The 23706-nt window shown below is 33.7% G+C and overlaps 1 protein-coding gene across 32 annotated transcripts in view; it reads right to left on the minus strand.

Annotated features, from left to right (window-relative positions):
- Window positions 1-23706, minus strand: part of GALNT13 (polypeptide N-acetylgalactosaminyltransferase 13) — a 690911-nt gene that overhangs the window by 59112 nt on the left and 608093 nt on the right. For 29 of the 32 annotated variants that reach the window (XM_035304875.3, XM_078327740.1, XM_054257627.2 and 26 more), the window contains one exon: window positions 33-172. The exons of the other annotated variants lie outside the window; for them this stretch is intronic. In XM_035304875.3, coding sequence (XP_035160766.1) covers window positions 33-172 — 140 coding nt within the window. The remainder of the gene's footprint in view (window positions 1-32; window positions 173-23706) is intronic. 32 annotated transcript variants of the gene reach the window in all.

Genomic DNA, 23706 nt, shown 5'->3' on the forward strand with positions numbered 1-23706 from the left:
TTTTTAACTTAACCAAAATAAATAATTCATACCTCACCAAGTGAGTAATAACGTCTTGGGATCTGGGAGTCCGGATAGATGTTTTCTAGGTACCAAGAAAAGGGCTTACACTTCAGATTTTCTCTTAGTATTTTTCTGACTGACACATCTCCATAATCCACTTTGACAACACCTGGAATTTTTCAGAGAAACACAAATCAGTTTGTGCTATTTTTGTTTTAGTACTGTTTCACTCCATTTACTTTGCTATCAGTTTTTTTCTTTATAATTCAGCAAATTCAATTGCATATGCAGCTGCTACTACACTAGATTTTTACTACCATCCAATTAGTACATTAAATAGATATAAATAACACTTTTTCCATTGGTTATGACTTTTCAAATGCAAATATTTATCATCAAGTACTTATACTACTTAGATTGAATTATTAACTAAATTTAAATTGGTATGAATTTAGTATCTCATAATCAAAGCTTAACTGAGCTGGATAATGTATCTGTTTCTCCTTAATAAAAAATTCTAGTATCTCCAATGTTTTTGTTAATATTCATACTTTCCCAATAGACACTTATTTGCCACCTGTAGATTTTATGAGAAATTTAAATAAATATAATTCATATAATAGACTGCACATGTTCTTTTTCTTGAGCTTCTATCTAGTTACTATAAACTTATTTTCTTACTGATTTATTGAGTTATTCTAAGCTACCCCAGTCCTTAAAAAAGTAAATGTGTAAGTGTAAAGAAATTAACAGGAATATATTCACATGTATATATGAAAATTGCTTAATTTTATTTCACAGAGTATTTGACATTTAAATGATTTCTACTGAAAATCATTAAAGAATGCTTTCTAGTTGAGAAATAATGCTACTAATTTTTATATAAAAACATGACTTGATTTATTCTTTATTAATAAGTCTGACATTTGATTGAAATAACTAAGAACTATGACAAGAAAGCAATTAATTCTTAGATTATTCTGAAAATATTTCAATGTTTAACTCTTTTCTTTAAGGCCATTATGGAACACACTGGCACAAATGGCCTAGTATTTAAAATATTCTATCCTAACCAAGTAACAGAGTCAATGAATTGTTCCCTAAAATAGGAGCAAGTGTTTAGACTATCTAAGTGTAACTAATGCCATTACCAAGCCACTATTTTCCAGAGCAGCAACACTCTCAAAACTCATCACTCACTACTAGCTCCAAACCCCCGCCTCTTCAGAATTCATGTTTTTTCAAAATTAAATGCCATAGTGTTGATAGAAACATTTTGATGCTGAAGCAGCCAAACCACTTCCTTCCAAAAGAAAATATTGATTTTCCTAGGCGGTGTTTGGACAGAAAACAAGGTCTTTGGACTTTCTAAAAAGATAAATATTTGCTTTCAAAATAATTCTACTCAGAACTCCCAATCTGGAATGCAACCTTCAAAATAAGAGACTCAAACCAATTTAGTATTTATAAAATAAATCTCTAGAATTTCTCATTATGCTAAGGACTATTGCAATTGAAATAATTGAATACGTAGTTCTCAAAATCATATACAGAGATGTCATTGTGCCTGGTGGGGAGAAGAAACACTATCTTCAGAGAACTTAATTCAACAGTCAATTTTACTGTTCTGTTTTCATTTTTGAGGTGGGTGGATTTAATTGAGGTGGCTTAATATCACCGTCATGAAATATTTTTCTTTTGACTCTTCCCCAACTTCTTAAAATTAGATCTTGAGTCATTAAAAAATGGACAGCAAGCTAGTTTTACATGGGTCATAGTGGCTAACTCCTGCTCTAAAATATAAAGTCCTAGAAAGGTTTTATGAGCAGTTATCTGATTGAAATAAATATTTAAAATTTCATTTGCATATCACTTTACCTAAGGTCAGAGAAAACATTAATTTCTCATTCAGATTTGGCAAAAAGTGGCTAGTGGAGAATTATAGAACTTACTAAATAAAGTAAAAGCCTTCTTACCCTGCCACCTCTAAGCCATCTCTTGGCATTTCCATTGCAACTTGCTTTAGTTCTAATCTTAGATAATTATGCTAAATTACCTTTAAGAATGCACAAAGCTACCGTGGGCTATCTTAACATTTTGGTGAGAATGGCTTTTTCTCTCTGAATCCCTATTTTTCTTCTTGGAAGTGAGATATATTAAGAGACAGCAGTCCTCACAGATACTCCATGTACTCCTCCACATTTCTCAGGGCTCTGTAGTTAGGTAGGGACATCTAACTGGTCCTGGCCAATAAACTGTGAGAAAAAGGGGTTATATAACTTCTGAGGGATAGCAGGAGGTAGGGGGATTGGGGAGGGATAACATTAAGAGAAATACCTAATGTAGATGATGGAGGAATGGATGCAGCAAACCACCATGGCATGTGTATACCTATATAACAATCCTGCACGATCTGCACATGTATCCTAGAACTTAAAGTATAATAATAATTTTTAAGTTAGGAAAGCAAGTATGAGAGCTTTCTTTCCTTTACCACAGGAACTGAGGAGGACTTGTATCCCAGTGGGTACAGTTATAAGATGGTGAGTCTTTTCTTGTACTGTATGATTTAGTGACTGTAGTGTCAGAATTAGATTATTCATCCATGGTTTGATATGTAATCTCACTTGTTCCCCAATCTCTTATCTCTAATTCAAGCCTCTTCAAAGTAGGTTATCCAATTGTTTACCCAACAGTTTTATGTATACTAGCCATCTCAAAATTGACAAGTCAAAAATTTGATTCTCCAATTTGCTCCACCTCCAAGGTTTTTCATTGCAGTAACTAGAACAAATATCTACCAATTTTCTCAAGGAAAAACAATTTTCTTTCCCTCACATATATACATTTTTAACTCACTAGCAACTTCTGTTGGCTCTACTTCACAATATATTTTCATCCACTCTACTGTTAACCATCCTGGTCTTAACTTCTCCCATCTCTTGCTTACACTAGCAGTGCAATATTCTCCTAACTAGTCCCCAAAACATTTTACATTTCTCTACCTACATTTTATTCAATATTGCATGCTCCTTAGATAATACATTTAAAATACAACTCAAATCATGTTACTCTCCTGCTCAAAAGTATACCGTGATTTTCCATAATACTAAGAATAATTGAGTATCTCTTAATTATTGCCTGAAGATCCTTCAGAAAATAGCTCTTGGCTAACTCTTTGAATTCATTTATACTCACTTTGAAATCAGCCCAGTTGTCCCACAGAAGTGATATTTATGGTTTCTTTTGAATAAAGATGAAAAAAATGGCCCTCCGGGTCTTGAAACTTGAGAAAATTATGTTTGTCTTATCTAATTTCCACGCTCAGGAAACCAACAAGATAGTATCAAGGAAATGAAACTTACCAGATCACCATATCTGGACAGAGAGACATCAGACCCCTTTACCTGTCACGATTGCTTAACCACCTGTTTTTTGTTGATTAATTCCTCTTCCTTATCCCTCCCCAATTCCTAGTCTCCCATACATGGTTACATTTCTTCCCTGCTATATCAACCCCTAATTTTAGTCAGTTGAGGAGATGAATTTGAAACTGATTTCTCATCTCCTTGTCTGCAGCACCCTATAAAATCATTCTTCCCTGTAAATACTGGTTATCTTGGTGATTGGCTTTCTGTGCAGCAAGCAGCAGGACCCAGACAGAACCCTTTGTGTTTCAGTAACATCTTCATTCTAGCCACATTGTTGTTTTTTATTCTTAACTTTTCTTAAAACATGCAAAGTTCATTCATAATTCAACAATTCAAGGCTTTATGTTTCTCTTTTTTTCTGTCTGGAATGGTGTTATCCTGCAATTTCATGAGATGGCCTTCACTTAGTCCAAGTCTTTGTTCAAATTTTACTTCTTCAGGTTTATTCCTATCAAAATTGATCCCTTTCTCTGATCTTCCTGGGTCTTTCTCTATCTCTGTATTCTGTTTAATTTTTTTCCATGGCACTTATTATTATCTGATATCATATTGTTGATCACTTTTGCTCATTGCCTTCTCAACAAAAACTTTGGATATTTCCTTTCTTGAAGGATAAGGTAACCTACCTGATAATCTCTTACAACATATTGTGAATACTAAATAATGCCTGGAAAATGCTTAGTACAATAACTGGCATATAATAATTGCTTAACACATATTGTAAATTTCATTGGATAGCTGTTGTTTTGCATGCCTGACATACATTCTGTTTTCTGGTAAAAGTATTTGGGTTTTCTCTAGGAAACCATTCCTACTTCATTTTCAGCTTAGGTGGAGCTGGTTTCATTGCTTTCCCCACTCTCTTCCAGTTCCATCTGTGGGCATATCACCAGAAAATCTAGTTAAAATGCAAATTGATTCAGTTGGTCTGGAGGGGGTGCCTTAGGGTCCATATTTCTAACAAGCTTCAAAGGATCCTACTTTTGCTCACTCCAGATTTTGATTAGCATCTTAAACAACTAGAGCATTCTATTTCTCAACCTTACATATAACCCAGATAACAATGACTGACTCAAGAATGGGCAAATAAACCAGTCAGCCTAATAAAAGTATACCCGTGAGAATATACTAGGACTCTTAGAAAGTTGAAACTATTTCCTATGGAACTAGGTAGCTGTATAGATGAGTTAAGTCTGAAGTTTTTGGGGCTACCATACAAAAAAGGCCTATGAAAGTGACACCAGTACAGAAGTAAGGTAAATCCACATATGGAAAAATATAAAGTATGAGGGTAAGAGAGAAGACTATCTAAAGATAGAAAGCAGAGGCCAAGCCAAGATTAAGGTAACAGATTAGCTTTTGTGGTCAAGTTTTGCACAGGGAACTTTTCTAAGCACTTGGGATATATCTGTAAGTAAAACCAAATTATCTTCCTCCATGGAGTTTACATTCTACTGGAGAGGGAGCTAAATAAACAGTAAAGACATCAGAAGGTGATACATGCTGTGGAAAAAAAATTGTAAGTTTTTAAGGCAAGTCTTTCAATGGGATATGAAAAAGCCATGTAAAGGCTTTGACAATGAGATAAAGATTCATAATGAGTATGAACAAAAGAGTATTTTAATTAACTCCAGGTTTGCAGGTTTCATTAACAGCTAAATGATAAAATTTGTGGGTTGCTGTATTTTCTAAATAAGCTGTCTATTCATTTAATCAAGCTAAATGCCATCAATGATAGACTGGATAAAGAAAATGTGGATACAGCCATTCTTTTTCATGGATACAACCATGAAAAAGAATGAGGTCATGTTCTCTGCAGGGACATGGATGGAGCTGGAGGCCATTGTCCTCAGCAAACTAACACAGGAACAGAAAACTCATGAAAACACCTGGACACAGAGAGAAACAATACACACTGAAGCCTGCTGGAAGATGGAGGGTGGGAGGAGAGAGAGAATCAGGAAAAATAACTAATGGGTACTAGGGTTAATACCTGGGTGATGAAATAATCTGTACAACAAACATCCTTGACACATTTTACTTAACAAACCTGTACATGTACCCCTGAACTTAAAAGTTAAAAAATCTGTCTTTTCTTCTTAAGTCTACTGCACTATAGTGTTAAATTCACTCTTTAGAGAAATCATGTCTTAAATTTCAAATAGATTAGATGGAAGATAAAAATGACACTGGCCCAACTGTCACATAAAACTGATATTTCTGGTCTTTAAAATATAAACATAGAAATTCATCCTGTCAGTCTTGAAACTTGAGAAAATTGTATTTGTCTTATCTGAGTTCCTTTCTTAGGAAACAAATGATCAGCCAACTAGACATTTTCAAGGAACTGCAACTCACCAGATCACTGCATCTGGACAGTGAGACACCAGACCCCCTCACCCATCATGACTACCTAACCAACCAACTGCTTCCTGTTGACAAACTCTTCTTTCTTACCCACCCAATTCCAATTTTCCCCACACATGACTACATTTTTTCTCTGCTATATAAACACCTAATTTTAGTCAATTGAGGATATGGATTTGAGATGGATCTCTGATCTCCTTGGCTGCAGCACCTGATTAAAGCCTTCCTTTCTGGCAATGCTAATTATCTCAAGGATTGGATTTCTGTGTGGAAAACAATGGGCCTTAGATCAAACCCCTAGCAATAATTATTTCAGTTAAATTCTTCCCCTAGTATATGTCTAGTAAGTCTAATAGTTCTGTCCTCTAAAATCAAGGTACCTGAAGAAAGAATACCATAATTACATGCTAAAGCTTAGATTCATGCACAAATAATACATATTTCATCATAACTTAAAAGAGGAAATTATTTTTCTTCAATAAATAATGCTTAAGTGGGCACAGTGGTTCATGCCTGTGATTCCCAGCACTTTGGGAGGCGGAGGTGGACAGATTACTTAAGGCCAGGAGTTCAAGAACAGTGTGACCAATAGGGTTAAACACTATCTCTAATAAAAACATCAAAAAATTAGCTAGGCATCGTGGTGGGTACCTGTAATCCCAGCTACTTGGGAGGCTGAGGCAGGAGAATCACTTGAACCTGGGAGGTAGAGTTTGCAGTGAGCCGAGATGGCGCCACTATTCTCCAGCCTGGGCGACAGAGCAACACCCCGTCTCAAAAAAAACCTCCAACAAACAAAAACAAAACCAAACAAAAAAAGAATGCTTAAGTAAATCAAAGTTATATCTGGTTGACAAAATGCAATTCTTGTATTAAAATAATTATGTCTGTATAAGAATATGGAAAATGTTAATAAGCCAAACATGTTTTTTATACAGTTATAATTAAAATATATAATAAAAAATTGAGATAAAGCAAGCTTTTTTCCTTTAACAGTCAAAACTCTGCAATTGATTATAAAGTTTGTTATATATGATGTCATATTAGCAACATATATTCACATTACAGGAGTAGACCAGAATATATAGTTTAAGCTAATAATTTTTCCATGGTGTTTTCTAAATTCCAAATAGAAAGTGAATTTTGTTATTTACTCTTAATAATTGTAATTAGGATCTTCATGAATAAGGATCTGCATTTTTCTCCTCTTTAAAAGTGATAATATAAGAAGCCACTGTTAATCCAGCTAGCACTTATTGTATTATATTGCATCTAAATACCAAACTGTAAATGTTATTGCAAAAGCTGGAGATCCAAATGCAAAAGAAGAAACTAGATTTTATCTTAAACCAAATATGATAAATCAAATCAAAATGGATTAACAATTTAAATTTAAGATCAGAAACTGTAAAAGTACTCAAAGAAAACATAGGGGAAATAGTCCACATTTGTCTGGACAAAAATGGTTTGGATTTGACACTAAAAGCACAGGCAACAAAAGCGAAAATGGACAATTGTGATGGCTTCAAACTAAAAAGCTAAAGCTTCTGCACAACAAAGGAAACAATGAGCAAAATGAAGAGAAAACCTACAAAATGGAAGAAAACATTTGTAAGGCATGGATCTGATAGGGGATTAAAATCTAAAATATATGAGGAACTCAAAAAACTCAAAAACAAGAAAACACCTCATTAAAATGGGCAAAGGTCATGAATAAACATTTCTCAAAAGATGACATCCAAATGGCCCATAAGTACATGGGGAAACAAAGTTTGTATCACACTAATCATTAGGAAAGTGCAAATTAAAGTCACAGTAAGGCATCGCCTCATACCTGGAGTGACACATTAAAAATATAAAAGATACATGTTGGAGAGGATGTGGTGAAATGGGAATTCTTAGATATTGTTGATGGAATTAATATTGTTGATGGAATATAAATTAATATAGTAAATATAAAGATGGTATGGCACTTGTAAAACTAAAAATAGAACTACCACATGATGCTGTAATTCCTCTTCTGGATTTATATAAAGGAACTGAAATCAATATGTTAAAGGGATATCTGCACTCGCTTGTTCACTGCAGCATTATTCACAATAGTCAAGATATGGAATCAACCTAAATGTCTATCAACAGATGAATAAAGAGAATATGGTATTCTACACAATGAAGTACTATTCAGCTGTAAAAATGGAAGAAAATCTCATCATTCTGACAACATGAATGAAGCTGGAGAACATTATCCTAAGTGGAATAAATCAGGAACAGAAAAACAAATACCATATGACCTCACTTATGTATAGAATCTAATACAATTGAACTAACAGAAGTAGAGAATGGAATTATGGCTACCAGAAGCTACAAGTCTGAGGAGGGAGGAATGGGGAATTGTTAATCAAAGGCTATAAAATTTCAGACAGACAAGAGATAATAGGTTTTGGGATCTATTGCTCATCATGTGATACAATCAACAACAATCTATTATGAATTTTAAAATAATGAGGATAGTAAATTTCTAATGTCTTAACACTAATAATAGTAGGTAAGCAAGGTTATGGATATGTTAATTAGCTTGGTTTATTTATTTTATACTGTTTGTGTATGTATATGTAAACTTAAAACATCATCACATTGTGCCTTATGATTACTGATAAAACTTGTCAATCAAAAATATGAATAAGCTATAAGCACATAAATACTGTATTGTTTCAGAGGTTTAGGAGATTTCTTGTGATTATCATTGTCACTGTTTTGAAATTTAAAATTATTCCCTTAATCTATTTTTATCTATTCCTTATGTGCATATAAATTACCCGGTCTCAGAACCTCTCATTAGGATGTCAGTGGACAGAAGTACATTAACTGGCTGATGGCTCATTCCAGCTAATAATACATAGTGATTATCTGTTGAATTTATCTTTTACTATTATTACTGCAATTTTATTTTAATGGAATAAAAAGGAGATAATGAATTTTATCAAATCAGAGCTTCTGCACAGAGCTGTCACACAAAAGAGGATTATTAGACAACTTTCAATTTATTTAACTCTAATATCCACAGTCAAAACTTAGAACAGGTCTTGAAGCTGAATTTTCTAAGTAATTACTTCAAATTTCAGTTCAATTGACAATAACGATCTCATATGCAAATGCTTGGTCCAAGATCAATGAGAATATGGGAAATAAGAAAAATGAATATTCTTTCAAAATAAAGAACAATTTGATATACATTGAGGCAAAGGAACTATAAGATCTACAATCCCTAGAATATTTTTTTAGTGAGGACCATCAAGGCAGTGTTTACCATCCTTCAGAAGCTAGAGAAGCCAGGGTAGTCACCTGGTCCCTAACTCACATATTTTATGGAAAAAGCAAAGGAGCTATCAATGCACTGATAATACCACTGACCAACCTGTGTGCATTTTGCTTTTGCTTTACTGGAATTTTTATTCTAGTACTAAAGACAGGTATTTTATGCAATTTATCTATTAACCTTTTTTTAAACTTCTAATAATTATTCAAGGAGTATATATTCATTGCAGAGAAAATTAAAACATAAATAAACCTAAAAAATAAAATCACCTCTAATATAACTACACTTGTATTATCATTTTTCTAGACTTCTTTCTATTTATGTGTAAATATATAGATACATCTTTTCTTCCAAAAATTTACTCATACCATAATATACATTTGCAACTTTTTCCTAAAACAGAATGTGATGAGCACTTTCCCTAGTCAATTGGAACTTTTCCATAATTTTGTTTCTATGCTTCTATGGCATTGCATTTTAACAATTAGTCATAATGTACTTAATCATTCCCCTATAGTTGGACATTCAAGTTGTCTCTAATTCGGGAGTTTATAATCAACAAACGTCTTTGTACACATTTTATATTATATACTTATTTCATTATTTTCTAGAATCAAAGTATTTTGATAAATCATAAGCTATATATGTACAGAGAATGAGAGAGTGCACATTGACCTGCTCTCTTTCCAGAAAGGTACAAATTTTAACACCCTTCAATATCCTAAGAAGTCAATTTCTCCTCCACAGCACTGGCTATTTTAATTTACTATTTAATTTACCACTTTTTGTTATGTGAAGATAAGTGGTATCTCATTATTATTTAAGATATATTACTAGTGGGCACAGTTCTTTTCAAATTGACCTCTCTATTTCCTCTTTTATGAACTGCCCATTCTTCTCCAGCTTTCCATTCATATGTACATATTTTTTGATGTATAAACGCTTGATAAAACAAGCATATTTACCCTGTACATGGCAAATATTTTTAAGCAACTTTTTTTGCAATACATAGCTTTTTATTTTTCACATGTTAAATTCTAACAATCCTTTCCTTTTTCTATCCTTAGTATCATGCATAGAAATTCCTTTGCTATCATAACTGTCCAGCTACATCTTCTTCCATTTTTAAAATGTTTTACTTCATATTCTTTTTGCATTTAACTTATCAATTATCTTAAATATATTTCAGTGAATTATCAACCACTTTTTTTTGGATTTTGTTGTTTTGTTTCTTTGTACATTTAATAACATCCAACGTTGAAATAATGTACCTGTTTCAGTTTGTCTTGATTAATGAAAGATACTAATCAGATCTCTAATATATCTTACAGCTTGAACAGTCTGTAGGTTATCTAATGTAGAATTAACTTAGTCGAATACATAGCTGTATATTTTCAGCATTATTTTGACCCCTATCAAGTCAAAATGAAGATTTAGGATTATGATATTGGCTTTCATTTGAAACTGGCCCAATTGTCTCATAGAACTGTGCTTATCATTTCTTTTGAATAAGCATAAGAATTGACCCTCCCAGTGCTGAAGCTTGAAAAAGTTATGCTTGTCTCATCTGAGTCCTTTCTCAGGAAACCAACCATCAGGCCACCCAGATAGTATCAAGGAACTAAAAGCTACCAGATCATCACATGTGGACAATGAGATGCCAGACTACTGACCCATCATGATTGTTTTACTGACCACCTGCTTGCTTTCCATCAACTTCTCTTTCTTAACCCCTCCCTAATTCCTTTTTTCCCACATATGGTTACATTTTTTCCCCTGCTAAACAAACCCCTAATTTTAGTCAGTTGAGGAGATGAATTTGAGACTATCTCCCATCTCCTTGGCTGCATCACTATCAGTTAAAGTCTTCTTCCCTGGCAGTACTCATTGCCTTGGTGATTGAATTTCTATGCAGCAAGCAGCAGGACCTAGACTGAATTTCCAGTGTTTTGGTAAGACACTGAGAATCGATACAAAAAAACAGTGACCCTAAACCTGTTACTGTGCTAGCGTTTTGTATTATGCTGAGCCTTTGACGATCTTATCATACATGTTGTTGCTATTGTTTTGTATTTTGTTTTTCTAAGAAATCTCAGGGCCGGGCGTGGTGGCTCATGTCTGTAATCCCAGCACTTTGGGAAGCCGAGGCGGGTCGATCACTTGGTCAAGAGATCGAGACCATCCTGGTCAACATGGTGAAATAAAAATACAAAAAATTAGCTGGGCATGGTGGCGCGTGCCTGTAATCCCAGCTACTCAGGAGGCTGAGGCAGGAGAATTGCCTGAACACAGGAGGCGGAGGTTGCAGTGAGCCGAGATCGTGCCATCACACTCCAGCCTGGGTAATAAGAGTGAAACTCCGTCTCAAAAAAAAAAAAAAAAAAAAAAAAAATCTCAGTAGTAATTTCTTCTGTGGACTCAGAAACAGGAAAAGTTGTGTTTGTCCTTAGCTATATCTGACAAACACTGCTAACTTTATAGTTGATGAGGTATCCCTCTATATTCTTCCCATGTATCATATGAATTTAGAATGTAGAAAGCCATATTGAATCATTATTGAAAGAGGACATTCAACTATCCATCCATGGAGTATGGTTTAGTTAGATACCAGAAGTACTGGAACAAGTATTATGGTTCAGTTAGACACCAGAAGTATTGGATAAAGTATTACTTACACAGTCAGCACTTTTGTACACACTCATTTAGTCTACACAGCATTTCTATCTATTATTATTGTTTTAAGGATGAAAAAATTAAGACTTCGAATGGTTAAATTATTAAGTATACTTAGAAAATAGCATAAATAGGATCAGATGTCATTCGCTTTTATCTAGTAACAAAATCTGGGTTCTTGTCTACTCTACTAGAATGGGATCATAAAACTGGAGAAAGTTTGAAAAACCTATAAAGAAAAATATTTTCCTGGGTCCAGAACACGGTAATTATCATTCCTTGAATGATAGGATTCATGTGACAAATTCTACCTGACCTATCAATGTGATTGATCCAAGATCCCAAACTTGAATTCATAGAAATAAAAAATCAATAATGATATATAATCATGCTACTTTATTGATTTGACAATACAAGCCAGAAGATTTCAGTGTGCAATTGACTGAGAAACCAAAATATTTCCTAAAGTTCTTCACAAATTGTATCCCATCCATAACTAGTTCTGCAAGATGCTAGTTAGATATAACTGTTTCTTCAGTTATATGCCGCATGTTATCTTATTGGAACCTTTTTGAAATACTGCTATGTTTTATAATCAACAATATCTTACCATTGGTGTTGGTGAGACAGCAACTTTATTGTAATTATCACTGCTTTCGCACGTGCAAATAAGTTCTCCCCTCTCTAAAATCAGTAACCAATTGCAGTTTCATTAATGGCCATTTAAATTATGAGGCATTTCAATGCATTCTAATTGTTTGAAAAAGCTTCCTTTGATGCCTTCTGGTAAAATAAAAAAAGTACCAAGATAAAAATTTCCTGAATGGTTTCAGGTACTTGAAAGACTACCCCAGGCACAATTATGAATCATGATTTTAAGAAAGTCTAGATTGTCAATCATCATGATGGCGCTGAGAAAGACAGTGGGTAGGAAGCACATGCACATCAGTTAATTTGCACTGAAAAGTGATTCAAAAGAGTCAACCTGCAAATGTAAAGCTGCTTGATCAATTCATTTGCTTATATTTTATTTTTGTGTATATACAAGAATTACATGATTTGAAAGCTGGTTTTGAATTAGTTATGTCCAAAAGAGTTCCTTAAATAGGGACAAAATAATTCTAGGTGAAAAGGAAGCTATGCATTATAGTTTAACTAGACATTTTTTTTCTTAGAGATATATTATCTAATGGTGATCTTCAATTGATGACAGCCTAAATTAGATGAAATAGTTTTTCCTTAATAATTTACAATCTGGTTATATTTTAATATTAAGAATGAGTAAAACAAAGTTAAATAGGTGCTTTAAACAGTACTTATAACTTTTACTATGAAAGTGCATTATAAATAACCAAAGTAGTTTGTATTTTCCAGTTTTATTCTCTCCTTTCCAGAATTTGAGACAACAATGCTCCATTGAAAATATTTTGAGAAACACAGATTTGTTGTATTTTCTATATTTAACCCAAAATATTAGTCACTAACAAAATATAAATTGATCCTATTAGAGAAAAAGTACAATTCCTTCCATGTATTTTTCAAATTCTTCCATTAACAAGTTGCAATTACAAGGTTTTAATTAAGCCAAGACAATGATAGCAAACACAAACACGTATTTGTTGATATGTGCATTTACATTCAGTTGCTAGAACAGTATCTGGTGCCAGTAGACATTCTCTAAATATTAGCTGGGCTACTATTTGCAAAGCTCTGCCATATGCCCTCTCTTCTGTCTTATTCTTTCTCTCACTCTTTCACATATATGTATGTTTTAGAACTATTTCTCTATATATTTACCTTTATGACTTAGAACTACTACTTACACTTACTAAAAAGTGTTTTGGACTTATTTAGATATACATTTTATATTACTCTTGTAATTTGTAGACATAGCAATATAGAAAGGAATAAATTTACCAAAACATTGGCTTCAAAGTATTAGTTGGTCTCAATAAAATATCATAACAGTAATTTTTAATATTTATTAAAGTGCATTGGTCTAGTCTATATTTAGTCAGCATTCTGTTTTGGAAAGCCAATAAGAAAATCTAATTATGTTTTAAAATTATGAGTTAGTGCGGAAAAAACCATTATAATCCAGGAAGACAATTGTGAATTGTTGACACAATTTAGTAAATCAAGTAGCATCTAGATTATATTATGGAACATGTGAACTCAAACCAAGAAATAATAACTATGAATAATCAATTATTGACTATCTAGGCAGACTGTAAACATAGGGCATATAATTTTTTTCCAACAGGAATGATCTTTATAACATCTGAAGATTTCTATTTATACAGCAGTGGTAATAATAGCATATTTTTCTGAGTGATACTGTGATTATGAAATGAGTTAGCATATAAAACACTCCAACAGTGCATCACGCATATTAAGTGCTCACTAAATGTTACCCATTATGTCTGTTGTTTTTATGTGGATATGCACTGCAAGTAGCACATCATCTCCTAACAGAAGAGTAGGCTAGCTAATTTCTGGGGTTGTGTATTTTTGTTGTATATCAGATGAATGCAGTGGGAAATCAACCAGTTACTCTGGCTCAGATGCCTTTTCAATGAGAAGCATACCATTCATCATCTCCAAGATGTCTCAGAATTGCACTCCTACAGGTATCATTTAAGGTCTCAGCCCAAGGATTTTTATTTTTATTATTTTTAATTTTTTATTGCATTTTAGGTTTTGGGGTACATGAGCAGAACATGCAAGACAGTTGCGTAGGTACACACATGGCAGTGTGTTTTGCTTCCTTTGGATTTTTAAACCCCAAAGTACTAGCAAACATGAAACTGATGCTCCACACCTCTCTACACTTGCCATTTCTCCCATCTACATTTGTGCACTAGGGTGGTTTTGACACATACATCACATATTAACAAAGAAAAATACACATTCCATAACCACTGTCTCTCAGTTAAGACACACTACTAAGAACAGTAGAAACTGAGATTTTTTTTTTAAATGCTTTTTTAAAAGAACATGTTCATTTGTGGATTGAAAGAACAATTGTAAAAATTACTCTTGGCCTCAACTGTCAACCAATTTTACTCTTCTGTCCTGAACTGCTATAAATGAGTAAGCTGAAAAAGGCTACAGGAGAATCATTAGTCACCCCCTGGACACTGTGCACTGTTAGCTGTGGAACAATCTATGACCAAAATTTCAATAACCATGAGTTTGATATATGACTTTGGAGAATGGCTGAGTAACATACTGCTCCTGGGTTTCCCATGCAGTATTTATCTTCTTCTAGCACTGCTCATGTCAAAGAATTGATACTGAAAACAATGCAAAGTTATCTATTGCATACATAAGATACACTTCAAAAACTAAACACTGTTTCGTATGAGAACCTCTCAGTAGTCACTAAATAAGGAAAACATTCAGTCATGATGAAAGCAGGCCAAGCATGTCAGCTGTACTATTGTGATGCTAAAATATGCTCCTACATAATAGTCTAGTTCTCTATTACAGAGAGAATTCTAACATGCCACTCTTCTTTTTTAGAGCTTTATATTTTTCTCAAGAAGTCATTGGTCCTGGACTATGGTACCATTTAATTTAACAAACCCTCTGTGTCCACAGAGGGGATTGGGCAGCTGAAGGGGAAGGCAGGATGCCAACATCTTGAAAGGAAACAACATGTGTGTAATGTAGTTTCTGTTTTCTGGTGAGGTTTTCATTTGTCTAGGGGAAAGGGAAACATTTTGAATTATATGATAGCTGTGGCATTCAAATTCAGAAACTCTGAAGAGCATCAGGAGTGTTTCTTAAAATATATGTAATTTACAAATGTTGATTTAAGCTTCTCACATTACTTCTCTTATCCTCTAACTCTGCCTGTTGCAAACTGTTTGGGAATACCTCAAAAGCACTGGTCAAAAGATGAAGGCAGCAGCTGCCAAAGAATTCTGGGAAAAAAAAAAATTTCAATACTTTAAAAATTTAATTATTAACAACAGTATAAAAAATTGCATCAAAATTCTCACCATTTGCATTAGAAAATGACCTTTCACAGATGAATAACCTGAGCCTTGGAAATATGATTTGACTTGAGTGAAACAGAACAGCTCACATTGGAGCCTAGGTTTCCTGACTTCCAGGTTAGTGTCCTTAACATCTGTTCCTTCACTCATGTTTTGTTTTGCATCTTGTGTTACACACTGTCCTGGGTGATGGGGATACAATGTTGCACAAAACATCTATACAGTTTCTTTCCTCATCAGCTTAATCAGGATTTAATAAAATATCCAATACTAAAAATTAACAAATGTCAGATTACAAGTGTATTTGAGAGATGTATAGAGAATAAACAAACAAATGGCATCTGATTCACTGGTGGTCAGGGAGGGGTGGTCAGGGAAGGCTTCTCTGAGGAAAGTAGTCTTTGAGCTGAGATATTGAGTGGGTGGGCATTACAGGAAATGCCTCCTGGTTTCATTGTTTGGGAATATATTGATAAAAAGTGGTTTTTATTTGGCTATTTACAAGGATTGTTCACTCGTTTGGTTCTGCATTATTTTCTGTAGCAAACAGACCCTAAAAAGGTTTACTATTTACCCCTACTTCCTGATCTTCATGTGTAGTTGTGACCTCTTGCCCTTGAGTGTGGCTAGAACCTATGACTTGCTTCTAATCCAAAAAATAGGACAAAGGTGATGAGGTCTCACTTAGATGATAACACTACATCTTGCTAGCAGAAACTATTTACTCTCTGCATTTCTGGCATTGGTGAAGCAAATTGCCATGTTGTAGGCTGTCTTATGGAGAGGGCCACATGATAAGAAATGGCTGGCAAACAGACAAGAAACTAAAAGGTTTCAGCCTGACAATCTGCAAGGAACTAAATGTTGACATGTAAAATTGGAAGCAGACTCTCCCCCAGTTGAGCCATTAGATGAGATTGCAGCCCCCATCAACACATTAATAGCAATTGTGAGAGATCCTGAAGCAGAGACCCCAGGTAGGCCATCCCTGGACTCTTAAGAAATACTACCTCTGGATTTCAGCCACTAAGTTTGTGGCAATTTAGTACAGGCTTTGTACATATTGATAGATAATATGTTGCCCTTTGTATCTTTTTAGATTTCACTTGGAATGTCATTTGATGCTGATAGCATTAAGTTCTTTTACATCTTTGAAAATCTCCCAGAAAAAAAAAAAAAGAAAAAAATTCTGGAAGGACTACTATAAAACCGTTTAAATCATCCATCATTTAATTTCTTAATATATACATTAAAATATCTTTTAAGAGTTGAACTTTTAGAAATATTAACACATAACTATTTAAGGCTACATACAGACATGCTATCACCTTTTACCAAAATGTCACCCTAGAGTCTAAAAAGCATTAGGCCGAAAACTGTGAAGCAATGGAGAGTTAGATTATTAATGTCATTCATGTGAATGATCCTTCTGAGTATGAATTTCAGTGCATCACATGGTAGCTATACAACCTTTAATAAGTTGCTTTACTCTTCGAGAGTAAAACAGATAACTTTTAATACTTCATGGGAAATAAGTAGAATGATGCCTACAAAGTATTTTGTCACAGTGAGAGATAAAGAATGTTAACTCATGTCAAAAAACTGATAAGTAGCTTTTGCTCAGTTACAAAAACTTTATAGTAAAGCACTTCATAATCTAATAACAGGTTACTGTCCTATTTATTCCTTTTTGCATTTTTAAATATAAATAGAAACATTTAAAAAGTTTAATTTTATTCCTTCTGCTAGATTTAAAAAATTCAAAAGCAATTTTCAGGGATTTTAGTCAAGGGTTAAGGTATTTGCTACTTCACATAACAGTCATTATGTGCTTTATTAATATTTTCATGGGGTTCAGTAATCTTAATCCCTTTAATCTTTTTAAATGTTGTTACTTAATTTTGCAATTTTTTTCCTGCCACGTATTCAGTATTTACTCAGTTAAGAGTAACTCTGCAAAGCAGTGCTGCAAAATTCATTGCATATTTTAAGAGCATTAAAATTGAACAATTACTACATAGTGTAATTATAGATTTCTGTTTGTCAATAAACCAATGCTGAATTTCAATAAGTAAGAACACAGATATTATAGGACTACTCATATTAATTAACACATCAGTGTATTTTTACATTTTAAGTAGTTTCTAGATGATTTAAAGTTAATTTTAAATACATGAGAATCAAACAGCCTGCTAAGAAATTGAATATGTAGAAGACTATTAGACAATATTAATAAACCAAAAATGAATTATTTTAAAGCTATTTGCACTTAAGCAATATCTTAATTTTCACTCATAGCTTCATAACCAAGATCTCTACTATTAAAGACAGTCTATAGTAAGATTAAGAAAATGTTAAGAAAGTTTGATAAACCTGGTTTATAAAAATCTAGTTTAAGGCTCTAAAAAAAGTAGAGAAAGGTACATAGCATTTTACAAGGTGAGTTTGTTTTATGAAGACATATTGTTAGCCCTTAGTCAATATGACACGTCTTATATGAAAGTACAATTAACTGTTTTACTAAGATGAGCTAATGTCATAACATTTAGTTTATTTTTTAAAGTTATAGTTAGTGTAGTTTTATTTTCTGCTTTTAAAGGGCTAGGCATCATTTATTACACACACATTATGTATTTCTAGCCCCATATTCTATGTCCCCTGAAATTACTGCCATTATTATGATTTCATTTTATATAGTGTAACAGGAATTTCCTTAAGACTGGGCCTGAAATATTTTTAAGTCACAGTTTATCAAATTTTAAATGAAGAGAGGAGTCTTGATAATTGAAGCCAAAGTAGAGGCATTGTAACAAAATGGTGTAGATCAATTGTTCATCCAAAGTAATTTATCTTGAAAAATGTTTCTATTACTTCCACTGAACACACTGTAGTTGTAAATACTTATGGGGTACAATATGATGTTTTGATACTATATATGTTGCATAATGATCAAACCAGGGTTAATCTCACTGGTGTGGAATTTAAAAAAAAGAGATATAGTATCACATAAGCAGAGCGAAAGAGTCAATACCAGAGAATCAGGAGGGGAGGAATACGAGAGGTTAGTCAATGGGTGTGAAGAAAAATTATCTGTGATTTCAAAATTGACAACATTTGACACATATTTTTGTAAGAGAGCAAACTGTTGCAACCAATCTGTGCTCTGCATTGTTTAACATAGGCAGAATAAGATGAAATTTTTGTGCATGTGTAAACTACATTAAATTAGATACCTACAACAGAGAAGATGGATAATGGTTTTGAAGTAAATTTCCTATAGCTCAGGCATTTCCTAATAGTAGGAGATGCAGAAATAAGTCAATCTCTCTAACTTAAAGTATTAGTTATATACTTCCTTATCTCTCAAGTGAAGGCACAAGGCTGCACATCGCAGATCATTTCTAAGATAGTCAACCAAGGGGTCTCAGTAACACTTGTGATAAATGATCAATTCTTAATCTGAATATTGAGCAAGTATAGCAGAACAACCTCCTTCTGGGATCCTACTGAACCTCTTGAATGGGGGTTGTACTTAAATGTGGTGTGGAAGGGTGGGTTTCTCTTATAGAGAATTGGCATTCTCTGTGTTCATTCCTCAGACAGGGACTTAAGGTAAAATAGTCTGTGGGTCTGAAATGCGAGTAGCATATTTGAGGTTGGGGGCACTCTATAAGGACAGGGGTCATAAAAATGCAGCTACAAGGAAGAAGACCAAGATAATCTAGCCAAAAAGGAAGGCACTCCAAAAGGGTGGCATGTCTTTAGAGACTGAGCTTTGATTTCCCCTAGGACACAGCATCATATGATTAACACACTAAAGACTCTCTGTGAAGCCTCTGGCTACCCTATCTAACATGGTTTTGCTTCTTCACCCAGTTCCCTTTCAAATCTACTGATTTCCTCAGCTGCTATCATAATCTATCTTATTGTCTTTCATCATACTAGTAGGTAAGTACAATAAAGAAAAAAATATTTTGGGCCGGGCACGGTGGCTCACGCCTATAATCCCAGCACTTTGGGAGGCCAAGGCGGGTGGATCACGAGGTTAAGAGATCGAGACCATCCTGGTCAACATGGTGAAACCCCGTCTCTATTAAAAATACAAAAATTAGCTGGGCATGTTGGTGCGTGCCTGTAGTCCCAGCTACTTGGGAGGCTAAGGCAGGAGAATTGCCTTGAACCCAGGAGGCGGAGGTTGCGGTGAGCCAAGATCGCGCCATTGCACTCCAGCCTGGGTAACAAGAGCGAAACTCCGTCTCAAAAAAAAAAGAAAAAGAAAAAAATATTTTGTCTGTTTCATGTACTTCTAGAGCCCTAGGACCTAGAGGAATGTCTGGGACATATTAGAATGAGTTAACTATTATTTTTAAGTCAGATTATCTATGCCTATGTAACTTTTCATTTTTATTTCCTCTGTGTCCTCCCCTAGGCTTTAGTGAAGTCTCATTTAAATAATTTGAGGTGAATGTATGGACTAAATCCTCTGAGTGGTTCCTTCTTTTATTGTTATATTTAATAGTTCCAGGATTGATTTAGAGGGGCAAGTGCAAACAAAAGGCTAATTCTCCCCTGCCTCTCTCCCTCCTTCCCTTCCTATCTTCTTTCCTTCCTTTGTCTCTTATCTTTCTTTTATAAATGCCAAAAAATTTTCAGTTGCAAAAATGAAATAAACATTTCTATTGTCAATCTGCACGGGTCATAAATATGTGAGAAAGATTGGTCACAAAAAAGACAATGAACAGAACCCAGACAACCCAAAGAGAAACAAACCACTGAATGGAAATATTTAGGTCCTTATCAAAGAGGAATTATCATATTCTCTTCTGTAATTTAATATTTGTTTTACATACTTACCATGCTAATATATATTTAAATATAAACAATTTACATTGCCAATTATTCTCAGAAAATCATTTAACTGTTTTAAGAAGTACTATTTTAGACAATCCTTCAGATAGAATTATAAAAATATACCTGAACTAGGTGGATCCTAACATTGTATTATATTCCAGGTCCTGGAGCTAAGAATATTAAAAATAAGTTCTACAGCAACCCTGACAGAATTCTGCTTTAGCAAGACTTAGTCTTTTCTAGGTGTGGAATTATACATTCACTAACTTATAAAGGAAGGAAGAGTTAAAGCTGTAGATAATGCATCTGCAAATCCTTAGGTATTTGCTTTAGTATAGGGGGAAAGTCTTAAGAATTTTCTGCTTTATTTCTTCAACCTCACTTTATGGAAACATAGAAAACCCATAAATAATACTGTCCTAGATATGAATGAGTTTGAATTAAAAAAAATCTTGTCATGATTTCTAAATTGTCCTTTTTGCCATAATATTCTCATAGTTATAAGTGGACATGATTAACCTGTAATGTGTTTTCATTTGATATAAAAGATATTCAGTATAATTTGGATATTAATTTTGACTTTGATGTTTTTTTAAAAGATTTTAGTAAGATTCAGACCCTAAGATATTGTGCTGTATACTTAAAAAATATTATTAATGGAATTTGTTTTAAATAAAAGCATTAAATTCTTACATTCTTTAAAAAATCTGACTGCTGGAAAAATGTATTTTTTATCTTTATGTGCTAACTTAAAACATTACAGAATAAAATACATAATTTAGCTCAACTTATATATATATCTCATTTACAAAATATGCTTAGAAAAATGCCCATGTTCTTTTCTAACTATATAATGCAACACATTAGCAAAAATATATGTCATTAAATAGAGTTAGCTGAACTCAAAATAAGGGAACTCTAATGAAGATGAGATTTGTTAGTTAAAAGCAATATAATTTTTAGAAAAGAAAAGTGAGGGGACTGAAACACCCCATTCTGTTTCAACCATCTTCATATCCCAGTTAAAGCTATCTTCATTATGAATTTTCTTAACAAATGGAATGTCTTTATTGGGTATTTAACTGCTCCATATAATTGTTTCCAAGTGGAAAGAAGAATAAATCATATATTTCTTTTGACTCGCTTTTGTGATATAATGCAGGCTTTATATTTTGTCAAAGCTGAACATATTCGGTAATAACTAGATTTTTCCAATAAAATGTATTTTAAAGGAATTACAAAACCTCTAAGTGAACATGTCAGGTTATGCATTGCTAGCACAAAAGGAAATCTGATGTGGATTCTCAGTCTTTGTTTCTCAAAGCAACCAGTAGATGGAAGCCTTTCCCTTTTAAAAACTTAAGCTGCTTCAAAAGCATGCACGCAGTCGTATTTGCTATTCCCTCTGTGGAAAAAACAGCTGCTCTCCTAAGAGCATATCAGAAAGACCACAATTTGCGTGATTTGTAAGTGGCTTGAAAATTGTATTATTAAAGTCAAGTTGTTTTGACCCCCATGAGGGGAATGAGAATGGGAAGAATAAATTGATTGATTCCTGAAGCTAGTCTCTTGGTGGCTGCTTGGGTTTGTTTGTCTTCTTGCATTAGTGTCCACATTTCTGCTGTCCTTTTTCAGTGATAAATTTCCCAGGCTAGTGATTACATCTCTTTTGGTCCATTATTGTTCGTTGGAAGCAAGCCCCCAATAAGCAGAGAAGGACATTCTAAATCAGATCCTCCTGGAATGAGCAAAGAAAAGTAGCCCAGGGTTTTTCCAGAGGGTAACACTAAAGCGCACACAATGTTTCCTCCTTGTCCCTATATATAGCTCTGTCTTTTTATCTTGGACCTGTCCTCTTTATCTTCTTACCAGTCTTAGGTATTATTTCTGTGAACATCCATACATTATATTTACAATTCCCCGTCCAGGAAATGAATGACTGTATTCTAAATGACTGATCAGATTTAATAACTGAGATTAATTAAATCACTATCTATTAGAATGGTTATTTAGCTCATTGTCTTTTGAAAGATAATTAAAACAAAGGTAGTTAAAAAAAAATAAAAACCTGGGCTTGCAGCATTTCAAAGCACAGTATAAGCTGGATTTTTTTGTTAGTTCAAACCTCAATACGGAATCAACACTTTGTCAGGGAAGCCATACTTTTAACTGCAAAAGGGACAGCTAAATGATGTTTCCATGCGTTTACAAGTCGTAACTAATGAAACAATTATGTGCAATGACAACCTCTGCTGGTATAGCTAGGGTACTTGAAATCAACTTTACATACTTGCCATCGAATTACATCATAATTAGGTATGTGAGAGTTCTCCCACCCTTTTTTTCCTTACTCAATTCCGAAGTTTATAGTTCAGCTTTAATTTAGAGCCTTCTCTCTGGTAATGGCTTCTAATTCTTCCAACTGCTCATCAGTTTTCCTTGTACTAAACAAGAACCATCAGCTCACGTTTCCTTGAAAACTCATTTAACAGTCTCTCCATATGCTTTTAAGGACAAAAAGGCAATTATGCTTAATTAAGATTTGAAAAACAACTACCACAACTTCTCCAAATTAATAATTTGTAAGTATTCCTTCTTCAACAAAGGGGAATCTGGGTAAAGAATTTGTATGATGTTTGCCTAATATTAGGAATTCACCCTGTATCTCAGTGGCTTTCAGCAATACAGATAATAAAATCATATTACCAATTTGCAAAATGGAGGTTTCAGACTCCCAGTCACAACCTCATTCCTATACTGCACAAGAGTGAAGAAAGAAGGAAGCCAGGAAAGGAAGAAGGCTGGGAGTAAAGACAGTACTTTGTGTTATAATTGGTGAACTGTCTCAGTTGACAAGTCTGAAGGAAGAACTCACAAAAGGCTTTGAGGAGTTGTAGCAAATTTTGACTACATTAGCCTCACATCTTGAGACCAAAAAATGGCCCTTGGATGCATGAAATCTTAAATAAAATAAAGCAAAATATAAACAAAACCCACAGAGCTCTGAATATTTTTGTTATTGTTGTTCACACCCGGTAAGAATCCTTAAAAGTCCTTAAAA

This window comes from Callithrix jacchus, chromosome 6 (assembly GCF_049354715.1).
Source record: "Callithrix jacchus isolate 240 chromosome 6, calJac240_pri, whole genome shotgun sequence".
Taxonomy (NCBI): Eukaryota; Metazoa; Chordata; class Mammalia; order Primates; family Cebidae; genus Callithrix; species Callithrix jacchus.